A 13,481-nucleotide genomic window follows, 5' to 3' on the forward strand; every position below is an offset into this window, starting at 1 on the left:
TTTATATTTGAATCAGATGGAATATTTTATAACTTTTCGATTCAAAGTGATCGGAATTGAAAATTCCTATCCAAGTTGCACCCCTAGTACCACATATGTAATTTCTTCTTTGCAATTATTCGTTATTTCTAACCAAAAATTACAAACTAAACTAAAATAAACGAAGCTATTTAGTACTACAGTCTAGTGATATTCTTCTTCACTTGTAAATAAGAGGTCTTAGGTTTGATTCTGGCTCAAAGGCGATTCCGAACCATATTATTATGGCTAACCCATTGTAAGGTTTTGCCCACTCCCCCCTTTTAGTGTAAATAATAACATTAATTAAAAAAAACAAACCACTTAGTACTACGGTATCATGATAGTTCTCTTTACTTATAAGTGAGATGTCTTAGGTTTGGTTCTCATTAAAAACGAATTTGAACCACAATATTGCTAGCTCTTTATGAGGTTAAACCCATCCCCCATCCCTCTTAATGTCGATAATATTGTTTATTCTAGAAAAAAAAAAAAAAAAAACCAAAATAAAAGAAAGTATCAAACGGGCCATAAGTCGGCCCTGTAAGAGCATTGACGACTGAAATGTTAGTATTTAGCCGAAAATGTCTGAAATGGGCGTGTGGCTAATTCGGCCCAAAGAAAACGGGTAATGCTTGGGTACTCCCTAGTGAGTACCCAATTTACTTCCCTCTTTATGGTCCAATGATATTAGTACACCTGTCACTTGCTATCTCCATAACCAAACAATCTTCTTCCTGTCCTTGCCTATGTGCAGAATCGGTCTCTATTCCATCACTTCTCCGGCGACCCACCCTTATCCTTTACTTCTCCGGTGACCCCACCCCAATCCCCCACTTCTCACCACAAAATAAGTTTATGATAGTCTGAAATATCTCGAAAAGAAATCATAGATTATGGATACTGGCATATGTGCACCTAATTTGTTATCTTCCTCGCGTACATGCACCCAATTCGCAGTATAAGATTCGGGGGGTGGGTCACTGGAGAAGAGAACGATTAGGAGTGGGATCGCCGGAGATGAGAGGGATTGGAGGGGGGTCGCCGGTGAGAGGATGGGTTGCTCTGGATCCGTGAGAGATGGGTTGACAGTGGAAAAGGGGCAGTCGGAAGGTCAGAGCGATGGAGGCGTGAATGAATCTGGGTGTTTGGTTGCTGGGTTGTATGACAGATGTTAGAATGCTATTGGGCCATGTAGGTGGTCAGTAAAATTGGGAGATACTGACTGTTCAGTACCTAAGTATTGTCCAAAGAGAAAGGCCCAGCGAGTGTAGTCCCTAAAACCCCGAGCAAATCTTCGCCGACACCATCATCGCTCCGTGTCCACTCACTAAGCCCGCCCGTCTCTATTGAGTGAAAGCGGTTTCCTTCCCGCCGCCGGCTCAGACGGTCACAGTGTTTATCTCGGTTTCTCGCGGCTGAGTTGGCTGGTGAGTTTGGAAACGTGGAGTTGTTAAAACAGATTTTTGCGTTGCTTGTTCTGGTCTGCCCTTTATTTCATACTGAACAAGCTCATACTTTGCTCTTTCAATTTGAGTGTTAAATTTGGCATATTTCTTTTGTCTTGATTGCTAAGAAGTAAGATTAAAATTGTTTTTTCGGAGAGTTTCTGCAGTTTTTGCAGACAAAAAAAAAATATGAAATTGAATCTTAGAGAAAAAAAATGGTGCTTGGATTTGATAGGAGTGATTCTTTTTGCACTTGGTGTGAATTTTGAAATGGGTTTGTAGTGGGTGAACTGAAGTTGTACAAGCTTTCATAGCCTAACCTTAATGATAACATACTCATGGTGGGGATGGAGTTGGAGGACTGAGAATGCTATAAATATTTCTTACGTTTTTAATTTGACGTGCATTTGGTTGACAATTATTCGTTAGTCGATATATAATAGATTAATAGGTTTAGATGTTGAATTTGTCTTCTCTTATTTTGTTTATTTTTTTTCGGGTTTGCTTTACTTTCGTTGTTATGACTTAGGGTTTGCCTTCTAGTTTGAATAAATGCCTTCCACATGAAGGTTGAAGTTCTTTACATTGGTTTAGTCTAGAAATTAGACAATGAGGATTGGCTAGTTCTCAATGTTTTGGTTTTTTTTCCAAGGGAATTGAGAATATGAAGATACAAGTATCTCTAAGACATCAGTATGTATTTCATGTTTGTAGTTATTTTTGTGCCACCACCTTGTAGCTATAAGTACACAGTTTAACTCTTATGATTCTCTTCCTAGTAATATGGATGATTTAGATTACAATTTTAATCCTATCTTAGTGTCTGGTTGGTGGATTTTCTTATTTTTCTGTGAGTTTCTATTGCTAGATGAATTGTTTCTGATATGGGCTCTGATGATAGGTTTGATCATCTGAGTCATGACTATGTCTCTGATTAGGAAACTCCCCCATCGGTTCAACACCATCAGGACCTTTGTGAACGCCAAGGTAAAATGGGTTCGAGATCCATACTTGGACTACGTAGTTGAACGAGAGAAAGACCTTAAACAATCCATTTCTTTGAAGAACCAAATCCTCTCCAATCCTTCCCGGTCCCTCCCTCTCTCTGCAGCCTCTTTGCTCAAACCCCACCTTGATCTCCCCACCACATCCTCCAAATTTTTCCATAAATATCCTTCCTTCTTCTCCATATTCCAGCCCTCCCCTGGCCTCCCTCCCCATGTCAAGCTCACCCCACAAATCCTCTCTCTCCACAAAGAAGAGTCAGCCATTCATACCTTCATGCCTAGCAAATACAATGCCATTGAACGACTTTCTAAGGTTTTGATGCTCACCAGAGGGACCAAGTTGCCCATGCACCTGATTAACAGATTGAAATGGGATCTGGGTCTACCTCATGATATTGTGGGTACCCTTTTTGCTGATTTCCCAGATTATTTTCAGGTTTGTGAGGTTGAGGATGCAGTAACTGGGAAACTAGAGCTTGCGTTGGGGCTTGTTTGTTGGAGAAAGGAGCTTGCTTTCTCTCAATTGGAGAAAAGGGCGATAATGGTTGACCTGAGTGAGAAGATGTCAAAGCACATTGCATTTCCAATGAATTTTCCAAAAGGGTTTGATTTGGATAAGAGGGTGAAAGATTGGGTTGAGGAATGGCAGAGATTGCCATATATTTCACCATACGAAAATGCAGCCCATCTTTCAGCAAATAGCGATCAGGCGGAGAAGTGGACGGTGGCAGTGCTTCATGAGGTTCTTTGGCTTATGGTTTCCAAGAAGACCGAGAGGGAAAATTTGTATGTTTTGGGAGAGTATTTGGGGTTCGAAAGGTCTAGGTTGAAAAAGGCTGTGGGGCATCACCCAGGAATCTTTTATGTTTCAAATAAAATTAGGACACAGACTGTGGTACTAAGGGAGGCATATAGGAAGAACTTCTTGATTGAGAAGCACCCATTAATGGGTATTCGGTATCGGTACATTCATCTCATGAATAAGATACCAAGAAGGCATAATTCGAATCTTGTTTTGGCCCCTGGTGGTAGAAGACTGATTTCTGTCAGCTGATAATTGTGGTATAGAAGAACTGGGAGAGGAGATCAATGATAATTGCTCTTGAGATGCTGCATTTGATGATTCTAATAATGCTGCAATGATGAAATGGAAATTTTCAGGAGGTCATATAGAGATTGATGTGATACGTATAATGCTTTGGTGGCATGATGTGTATTTTGATTGAGAAGATGAGTTAATCTATTGGATGATATACCATATTGTTGCTACGGAAGGCATAATTGCTGCCCAGGATCCGATGCGGGTGAAGCTGGTTTTACCTTTAGTGATAGGAAGTGGGTTGTTGAAAGGACAGCTGTTATTTTGGAGACATACAGGAAACTTAGTATCTTCGGCAAAAAATATAGTGGCAGTGTAGTTTATAAATAACAATGGTATTGCATCAAGTTAAATTTTTTTTTTTTCTCATGAATACAAATTGCATTCTTTTCCTGTGGTGTTGTCACATTTTTTCGTTGAGGGTTTTAAATTTCATCCTAGTTGGAGTTAAGTCTCTGCCTAATTGGATTTTAGTTGTTATCTGGTGAGTGTGTTACTTAGTGTTTTCTGCTTCTTGAGATGATTTGTTTAAATGCTTCATTACCTTGATAAATTTGAGTTGTATTTGAACAAATGAGTTGTGTTAAATTATCTTGGAAAGATTGCCCTTTTGTATGCTAACTTGCTAAGGCTTGGATTTTATTGTGCAAATAATATTTCAGATACCTCCTTTCATATCTTCTGTGGGTACTGGTAAGAGTATTAGAAGTTAGATGTTAGATATTTGATGTTCATTATGTGATTTTCCTATTGTGTTGCCTTTTGAGAATGAAACCTAAAATTCATGTAACAGTTTTATAAATGATAATGGGTTTCTAGACTTGAAGTTTTTGAATAGCTAACATGATGGAGAAGGAAACGATTTGATTCAATTCTTATTAGGAAAGCTTTTATTTTGTGGATAGAATTGGTACAGGTGCTGTTTCGAGCAAGCTTTTTAATGTATTCATTTTGTGCATTCTATCATGTTATCATCTAGGTTGGGTCCGCACATTATTGTGACTTGAAGTTTAGGACCCATACTCTTGCTGTTCATTGTCATCTTTATTTTTACCATCCCCTTCTTTTGTTTATATGGTCTGCTATTATTTTATAATCAATCACACGTGAAACTTGAGATGGTTTTGGTGTGTTGTTGATTTTACGTTGGGTTGATATTGAAGCTAGATGGTGCATGAGTTTTGATAGAACAAGGTAACTGAACGACATAAAGCTGTCTTTTTCTTTTAGGGTAGCTTGTCAGTTTTATTCAAGCATTAGGGCTTTTGGATTGATCCAGAGCTACAGTAGCACAGTAGTTTTAATTAGTGCATATAAAACCAAAAGAATTAGACAATCATGTTAATGTGTTCAGTTATGGTGAATTTATGATGATGTGTGCTTTAAATATGATTATAGAATGTTAAGTATTGTGCATCAGAGCTGAGAATTCTGGCTACCTCTCGAGCTTTAATTTGGAAAAGTTTATTTTGTATTTTGTATAAAATTTCGTAATGCTATTCTCTCATCTGTACTTGTTTTTTTGTTATTAGTTTTGTAGAGGTAAAGCGAGTGGAAGAGTTGTAATGGAAGAACTTTTGGGGTACACGGAAGAATCAAGAGATAATGAGGAGTTGGGTATATCAAAGTCGTCATCATCATCACCTTACAGCTACAAATTGGTGCCTTGGTTGAGTTGGGACGAGTGGCTCTTTGTCGAAAAATCTCTTTTCTCTAATTCACCTGATTTTGTGGCTTCCGCTTTGAGAAGAGTAAGAGAAACCCAACTTCATGTTTTCATTTTGCTTACCGTGGAAAACAAGAAAAGGTTATGTTAGGAATTTTGACGTGGATATTGCTTGTTTGAAGCTTGCGTATCCATTGCTATAATTTTGAAAATTAATTGACACAATTACTTTTTAAAGAGTTTTTTCCTTTAAATTGAATTTTTTTGTGAGGTTTCTGGCAATGCCATAAATTCTTTTTATGTTTTAATTGTTGTTTACAGATATCAACATGGAGAAGCAGAGGCTGTCTTCCTATTACGATTGAAGTTACAGCATCAATTATTGAAATTCAACGAAAAGATCCTCACTTTAGGTAGCTTTTACTCCAACTCCTATGCACCTGTTTGGATCAACTTATATCTGTTTTTACCCGGTGGGGGTGGGGGAGGGAATATTTTATGCTAAATGCTGTTTGCTTTGTGGTTATGTTTGTATATATTTATAATATATCTCATATATTGTTCTGAATTTCTTCAAAAGATAAAGTATTTGTCCTACTTTGCCAACAACTTTGTGTATGTGTTTTTGAACTATAGAAAGGACCTGTCAAATGATGCTTTAGATAATTCCAGAACAGATCAATCACTTGATGCTTCACTCTCAGAGGAAATGCTGGCCATGTTATATTGTATGGCAATCATGAGGTGAGGTTCCTTCAATTTTGTGCTCTTAAATCTCTCCATTCTTTTCTTTACTCCTTATCATTTTGTGATGTATGGATGCATATTCTTAGTAATACTATCATAATAAGCACAGTGCAATAATTAGTAGAAACATGGTCCTTGATAAACTATAATGCTGAATCAAAACTCTAGTCCTGAATCAAAACACACACACATTCTCTCTCTCGCTCGCTCTCTTTGGGAGGTAGTTTGTAGTGGGTTTGACGGAGAGATAGACTACTTTGACTCATATATGGGCAACAAGCATGTTAAATAGCTAGTTGCATCAAGTGTTGGATCTTTTTTCATGTTTCTACAAATTATGGCATGGTCTTTGACTTATCCCAGCTACATTCCAGTTTCAGCTATACCTGGAACTGTATAGAAGAAAACTTTTGACTATATGGTTCTCTCAAAGAGCTCCAGCTTGAGATTATGGATGTATAGTAGATGTATATGTTCTTAGTAAGGATCATTTGGAAGAATCTTTAAGCATCCGAATTTTTTGTTGGGAATTTTTCTTGATACATGCATTCACTGCTCATTATCTTCAATTTAAGATATCTTGTGCAATGGGTTCTTGTAAGTATAGCATGCATAATTTTTTTAAGCTGTCCCATCACATAACTGATATTAGTAACATATCAAGATAATTTTTGAGGTTTTCATAGTAGACATAGAACAGAGAAATTCTGGATTCAATTCATAGGGGATTAATGTTTAAGCTCATATTTATTTTGCCTCCTTTTTCTGTTTGTCATTGTCTCATGTGATGTCACATAAATAATCACCTTCACACTAGTTGGCTTGTTTCTGAAGGCTTGTGAATGGTGTGGTTGAGAAGACACGGAAAAAAACAGAGGTGTCAATTGCTGTGGCTGCTGATGCAATTGGCATTCCACGTACACTGATTGATGTTCGTCATGGTGAGCAGCTCCAACTTTTATCTTGTAATCTTTTGTTTGTTGGTTAAGCCTTTAGGCTTTTCTGTTAGATAACCAACCATGCCCATTCGACTTATGCCTACTTTGCGCACAGGGCTTTGGGTATTTTAAATAGTTTTTTGAACACTTATGATAATGTGCATTGAGCATTATTTTTATTTTTCACTTTGCTATTGCTTTAATTTTTTTAGAGGGATCTCACCGTGAACTTCCTGCACTTGACGTTGTTCGTACTGCTTCAGTTAAGGTACATATCATGTTTGGTATATCAAAAACTTCCCACCTTCAAATTCTTCAAATGCTTAATCAACTTTTAGATTTTATGTTTGAGAAATCTAGTCTATTTGATGATGAATAATTATAATAGAATCCGAGTTAGGCATCATTTGATATTTGATTAAACTACTTGTGGGTGCTGCACAGAATGGTGGTTTTATTTGATAATATGTCTGAATTCTATTAAGTTGTGCAAACCGGTTTTGTTTTTCCATATAAACATAGGTGACACGTTTTCTGATGAGAGCAGATTCTTATTTCAGGTTTCCCACACTTGGCGTTATTCCAGCCTATTTTGGCTGGAAGACATCATATTCTGCATTTCAATTGTAACAAAATGATATTGTTATCTCAATATGTTTCTAGCTATCACTTTCGTGGGCTAGAACTTTCAGATCTTGAATAGGGAAGATTAAGTGACCCAAAAAGAGAAAAAGTGAATAGGGAAGATTAAACTTGTTTCTGAAAACAAACCCTTTACAGCTAGTCTCTTAATAGTTTTGACTTCATGAATATCACCAGATATTATTAAGTAATGTTTGAGGATAAAAAGGGCCCTCAACAGTTATCATAACCCTTTATGGCTCTGTTACAAGTTCATTTTAATTCATGACAATTTGTTCCTTTTTTACCCTTTTTTTCCTACTGGAATACTTCAATGATTGTATACGAGTTGTTTGGAAGAGGATGACTTGCTTTAAATTTGAGTAGTTAAACATTATCCCTGGTTGGTGTTTTTAGGCCCTTGATTGGTTGAAGTGTTATTACTGGGAGCCTCAGAAGAAGGAAATTCCATTTCATGGTAATGAAACTGATAATATCAGAATTGAAATAAGGTCTAAATTGCATGAATTGGCCTTCTCCTTAAGAGTTAAGACGACTCCTCAATCCCATTCTTCAAATGTCAAGAAAAAGCGCGGTATGAAATTTTCATTTATTCAAGTTATATTGATTATACTGCCTAAATCTCTGATATATATAGGATACAATATTTTCTGATGCTTTTGCATAGAGAGAATATGTGGTGCACCGTGTATATCTTTTCATGTTATTTGCAGCTACATTTTGTAGGGATTGTGATGTTTTCATCTCCTGGGGATGTTTCTTGTTTATATGGTCAGGACTTTCTTTTCAGTCTTCACCCATTCTTTGTAAAGGAGTAATCTTAGACAATAAGTTTGGAGTTATTTTCTGATAGAATTTTAAAATGTCCGTAAAATTAGGAATCCGTAATTTTCTCTAATGTTGAAATGCTTGTTCACAATTTTTTTTTTTTTTTTTTGCTAGTTTTGGGGAATATTCTTTATGATGGAATGGGAATGGATTATCATGGTATGTATTTCAATCAGCAAGCTATCTCGCAATCACAAGGGAGGCTTAGAAAACCGTTGATTGTCATGTTGTGTTCCAAGGAAATGGAATTTACATAGCTAAGCTGTTGTAAAGAAGTCATTATCGATGTGTATCATGTGTACGACGTATACTCTCTACTGAGACATGTCCATGTAGTCCATGTGTATGTCATGTTTTGGGTTTGATATAATGCTACACCTGCATATTTCTCTTTTTATACTTGTATGCCTAATTGCTATTGTTGTATTGACCAAAGAAAATATTACTATTGTTGATTAGAATGTTTAGAAAATGTATTAGGTGATTAGAACGTTTTATTTGATGCAATGCTACACCTGACTTACTCTTGTATTGTGCACACAGCCATCATAATTCTGATCGGATGTCCGTGATTCAAGAACAAGATGTATTTTAAAACATGGATGTTTTTTTAAGTATCGTTATTAATTGAGGTACTTCATTTCCAGGTTTAAAAAAAGACCGTAAAAGGATATTGAAAAGTCTTATTGGGCTGTATTCTTCCTTCTCCTCAGAAGTTGTTTCTGTACTGTTGGAGTTCTTGTTGGAGGCTATAAATTCCTCAGACTCCTCGGAGCTTCCAGTAAACACCCAAAGTGGCCCAGGACTACTTATTTCGTTGAATGAGTGGAAGCTTGTGATGACAAAATTTTCAAACAAGGAACCAGAGTTGCTTCTGGCTCTTCTGAATGCAGTTCTTGATATGATTGAGACTCGGGAAACAGTGATATATGAGACGGGTAATCATGTGACCTAATTTTTTTATTTTTTGTATAATTTGTTCCTTATTCAGATATAGACTGGTAGAACATATGCCGAGATTGTGTGTAGATTTTAATTATATATACATGGTTACTGAGTTGCTTTTTTATGCTGGAGATGGGTAAGTGATCAAGCCTGCAATAACGGTCACATCAGAACAGTAATTTCTCGAGTATAGAGTGTTTTTGAATTTGCATGCTGAGATATATTTCCTCTGGCTTCCCCTGATAAAGTTGCTTATTTCATTTCTATATTACATTTGGTGACAGCTAAACAGCAACGTACCTCCTTTAGGTCGGAAAGGCATCTGGTTTTCAGAAGCACTAAAGAATAAGCTGCTGAATTAGGTTAGATGAGTAATCAACATTGAGTATTAGAAATATCTGTGTAAGGTGTCCTTTTTAGTATAAAATACAGCACAACAGCTTAAGGAGAGGAGCCCTCCCATCGAATCCTCAATCAGTTAAGAGTTTAAGCTGCTTTCTTGAAAGCATGTTAATGTTAGCTGCATATAATCAGCTAAAGCCAGATGCCTTTTTAGGTGCATGATGTGCATTTGATTTCCTAGCCTAAATTCACAGTGCAAGTTCAGACACCTGCTTTTGAATCCGTTCGATTATGTATTTGATATTCTCAGTTCATAGTGTGAATTCAATGTTATTTGCGACAGCTAAACTTACTCACCAAAATTGAGCGTGTGATTTGTATTTGCTCAAAATTTAAATTATCCAAGCGTTCTTATCTTGATTGCTGCGTTTATGAATTTGTCTAGGAGGGATTTCCACATCATCAGACCGCAGGGCTGAGGTACTCCAAGTTGAACACCTTTCTTCTCTCTTTGCGTGGCTCGTTCAAAATTTTGAAGGATTAAAGCCTCGCCATGAAATGGACTCTGCAGCCGAAATCAAAGTTTCTTCAGCAGGCAAAACTCTCTCAAAAGCAATTCTGATGGAACTCCTACATAAATGTCTTATTGTATCAGCTTCTGCTAATAAAAAGCTCATGGATTCTGCCGCCCATCTTGCACAGCTGACTGGGGACAGCTTCCTAGTGGGAAAACTGCACAAGCTCTCTTCGTTTGTTTCATCAAATTCAGATGGTACTGAAGAAGATACTGTTCATATAAATTCAAATAATCAATTTAAGAAGCAAGAAGAATCTATAAGTCAAGCAGCAGAGAAGCTAGAGCTGATTAAACGTCGCATAGTGAGGAGCAAAGTAGTGAAGAGGATCGATGCTGATGTCGGAGACACTAACAGATGGGTTCTGGCAAAATCATGGAACCCGTGTCCAATTGGAATGTTGCCTCGAGCTGTGGGGTCTTCTGGCCGCCTTCCTGTTCTGGATGTTAATGTCCTGGAAAAGGTTCCTGAGTTAGTAGGAAGAAAAGAGATGTGGGAGTTGAACCAATGCAGTGTCAAGAGACCTAGTTCCGAAATGCAGCTCCTAGATAACCCATGTGTTAAGAAAATGAGGGCGGCAGTGGATGGTTCTGTGTCGGAAGGTGAGGATGTTTCATCCTGGGAAGATGTCGACGGACATCTCATGATAGGCGGGGTGTGGAAGAAAGTCGGGGAAGAAGAGCTACTCGCCGTCAAGTCTGCTGTGAGGATATTAATCTAGCCGCCGACGGCCGCCGACGTTTTTCATCCTAGGAATAGAAGGGTAGATTAAATTTTGGAAGGTAACTGTGTTGGCTCGCAGGATAAGCTTCAAATCTGGCTTACAGTAGTTTTGGTCTATATTTTCCAGTGATTTATCTTTTGTAATTTAATTAAGAGGCTGTTAGATGATTATTTACCACTCTTAATCTTATGCTATTCAGGTAACACTAATTACTCGAATCTATTTGTTTATTTTTGGATCAAACTCGGTCACTCGTTACGTTATGTGAAAAGTATGAAAAGGAACCGGATCCCCTACTGACCCAAAGGAATTGAGCTCAATGATCAAATGATTCAGGCCATTGAAATTTGATCCAACGGTTACAATTATTATAACTTTCAGAAGGTCTCCTGTTTGTAACCTTTGGATTAAATTTTAATGGCTTGGACCATTTGATGTCAAGGCTTAGTTTCTTTGGGCCCAGTGGGGATCCGGTTCCATATGAAAACACTTGAGAAGTGATTTATGCACGTCCGGTTTTCTCTTGGCATGCCCATTTATTTTTTATTTTAGAATTGAATAAATAAGAATGTGTAGAAAATTATTTTTCTCCTTCTACACACTGCATATTATTTAGTTTTCATCAACAAAAATGTGAATTAAATATCATTCTCCGACTAATCTCATCTTATTTTGGGCATTAATTCATGTTTGTGAGACCAAAATTAACAAAAAATCATAATTAATCGAAATCCCATTTCAAAAGCAAACCTATTAAATTTACAAAATAAAGAGTAAAATGAGCTTTTCATACTACATTTTGTTCATTACAACAAAAATCTACCAATTTTTAAACAAAAAAAAAGGCTTCCTTCGAATGGTACAACATAAATGCCGCTTCTAATCCCATCATTGGCTCAACCAAGTGCGAGTTAAGTTCCATCAACCCATTGATACAACATTCGTCTGGGTACAAGCATCAATCTTCGCTATATACTGATAATTTTCAGGCGGAAAGGGATGTCATCAATGGAAAGAGATTCTCTCCGGATCTCTTCCACCAAAACCACCGGATCAAGTAATCTAGGCCTTTGAAATCTCATCCAACGGCCTACTTGTTTTGATCCCTTAAAAGCTATAATAATTTTTTGACCTTTGAATGAAATTTCAAGGGGATCACTTGATCCGAGGGCCTTGGTGCCTCGGTAAAAACTATGACGGAACTCTTCAAGTATAGAGTATAGTAGACAGTCACTAATGCCATGAACAGGTTAAATTAGTAGGGTTGGGAGCGGAGACCATTTTATCACACTGGTAATACGAGGTTTCATTCACTTACGGAGATAACCACGAAAACATCATCATGGGACCATTTCCTTACCTCCAACTTCGGTGATGGATTAATTATGGGTCGATCTGTGTTTACAAGGCGATATCCAATCACGATTTCCTGCCTTTGACGACCCCTGAGCACAATATCGTAAAAGGACAGTTCTTCCTGGTCATATAAATACAGTTCTGCTGGTTTAATGCACATCTCATTTCCCTGTTCAAGCACAAAATAATACGAAGCTCTGGTCATTTAGTGCAGAAGACAAGCTTATAAAGGTTAAATTAGAGTTGCAAAGTTGAAAATGATAGTGGCCGGACATGAGAATATTTATACGATATAATATGGCTAAGACTTCAAGTAGTGGGCTCCGCGTCGTCGGATGCGGTGGTCGTGATTTCTTGAGCTGCGGGGGACTCTCTGACTTGTTCGGCTTCGACGCTGAGTCCTCATTGCCATCCACCGTTTGTTTTTGTTCGGTTTTCAGAGTTGCAGTGACGGAGTTATCTGGTGATGTGATTTTGTTCTGGTTTTTTACTTTTTTTCAGTGACCACCTGAATTAAAATACAAACAAGATCCGTGACTATACCGTGTAATTATGGGGTGTGATATCACACTCCTTTTTCTTTTCATAAATCTTTTTAATTTTCGAACATCGGATCGAATAAATTAAAGAAAAATTAAAGTAACAAAGGATGCGTGAGAAGTAAAAATGAGTGTGTAGATAGCATATCCCATAATTATACGTGCCAAAATTAATTTAAAAATGTTTCAAAAAATTAAAACATTTAATATAACTGAACTAGAAAAGTTCCAAAATTTATTTCAAAACCCGTTTGGTTATTGTTTTTGCGCATGTCTTTCGTGGAGCAAATTTTACGATGGATTGTCTCTCTACTGCTTGTTTGGTATGATTTTGGGATGTTAGTGGCTTCAAATTTTTCATTTTTTTCTATGGAAATGGGAAAGTATTAAATAGAGCGACCACGATCATATTCAGTTTCGATGCAATCAAAGAAATACGTCTTATTTGCCGCAGGAGGCAACGACCTATCCCAAACATGAAAACCCATTAAAATGAAATCATGTAGTAGTAATAGCATCCGCCAAGAAATTTGTTTCTCTGTAAACATGTGATCAAAAAATAGAGTCAAAAGAAGAAGCCAACCCCTTGATATCTTCAATAGTATTT

The 13,481-nt window shown here is 37.1% G+C and overlaps 1 protein-coding gene across 5 annotated transcripts; it reads left to right on the forward strand.

Moving 5' to 3' along the window:
• Positions 1-735: 735 nt before the first annotated feature.
• LOC137712904 (uncharacterized) lies at positions 736-11,197 on the forward strand. Of its 5 annotated transcripts, XM_088685745.1 has the most exons (11): positions 768-1,448; positions 2,368-3,907; positions 5,105-5,323; positions 5,560-5,651; positions 5,875-5,982; positions 6,820-6,926; positions 7,136-7,191; positions 7,962-8,139; positions 8,508-8,552; positions 9,041-9,331; positions 10,126-11,197. In XM_088685745.1, the coding sequence occupies exons 2-11, from the start codon at positions 3,905-3,907 to the stop codon at positions 10,974-10,976; spliced, it is 1,950 nt and encodes a 649-aa protein (XP_088541871.1). In that variant the 5' UTR covers positions 768-1,448; positions 2,368-3,904; the 3' UTR covers positions 10,977-11,197. The 5 variants fall into 5 exon arrangements, with proteins under 5 accessions (XP_068308212.2, XP_088541872.1, XP_088541871.1 ...); XM_088685746.1 differs by lacking the exon at positions 2,368-3,907 and having other exon boundaries at positions 738-1,448; XM_088685747.1 differs by lacking the exon at positions 8,508-8,552.
• Positions 11,198-13,481: the final 2,284 nt, after the last annotated feature.

The sequence above is a fragment of the Pyrus communis genome, chromosome 15 (assembly GCF_041283825.1).
Source record: "Pyrus communis isolate YQ-2024b chromosome 15, ASM4128382v1, whole genome shotgun sequence".
NCBI lineage: Eukaryota > Viridiplantae > Streptophyta > Magnoliopsida > Rosales > Rosaceae > Pyrus > Pyrus communis.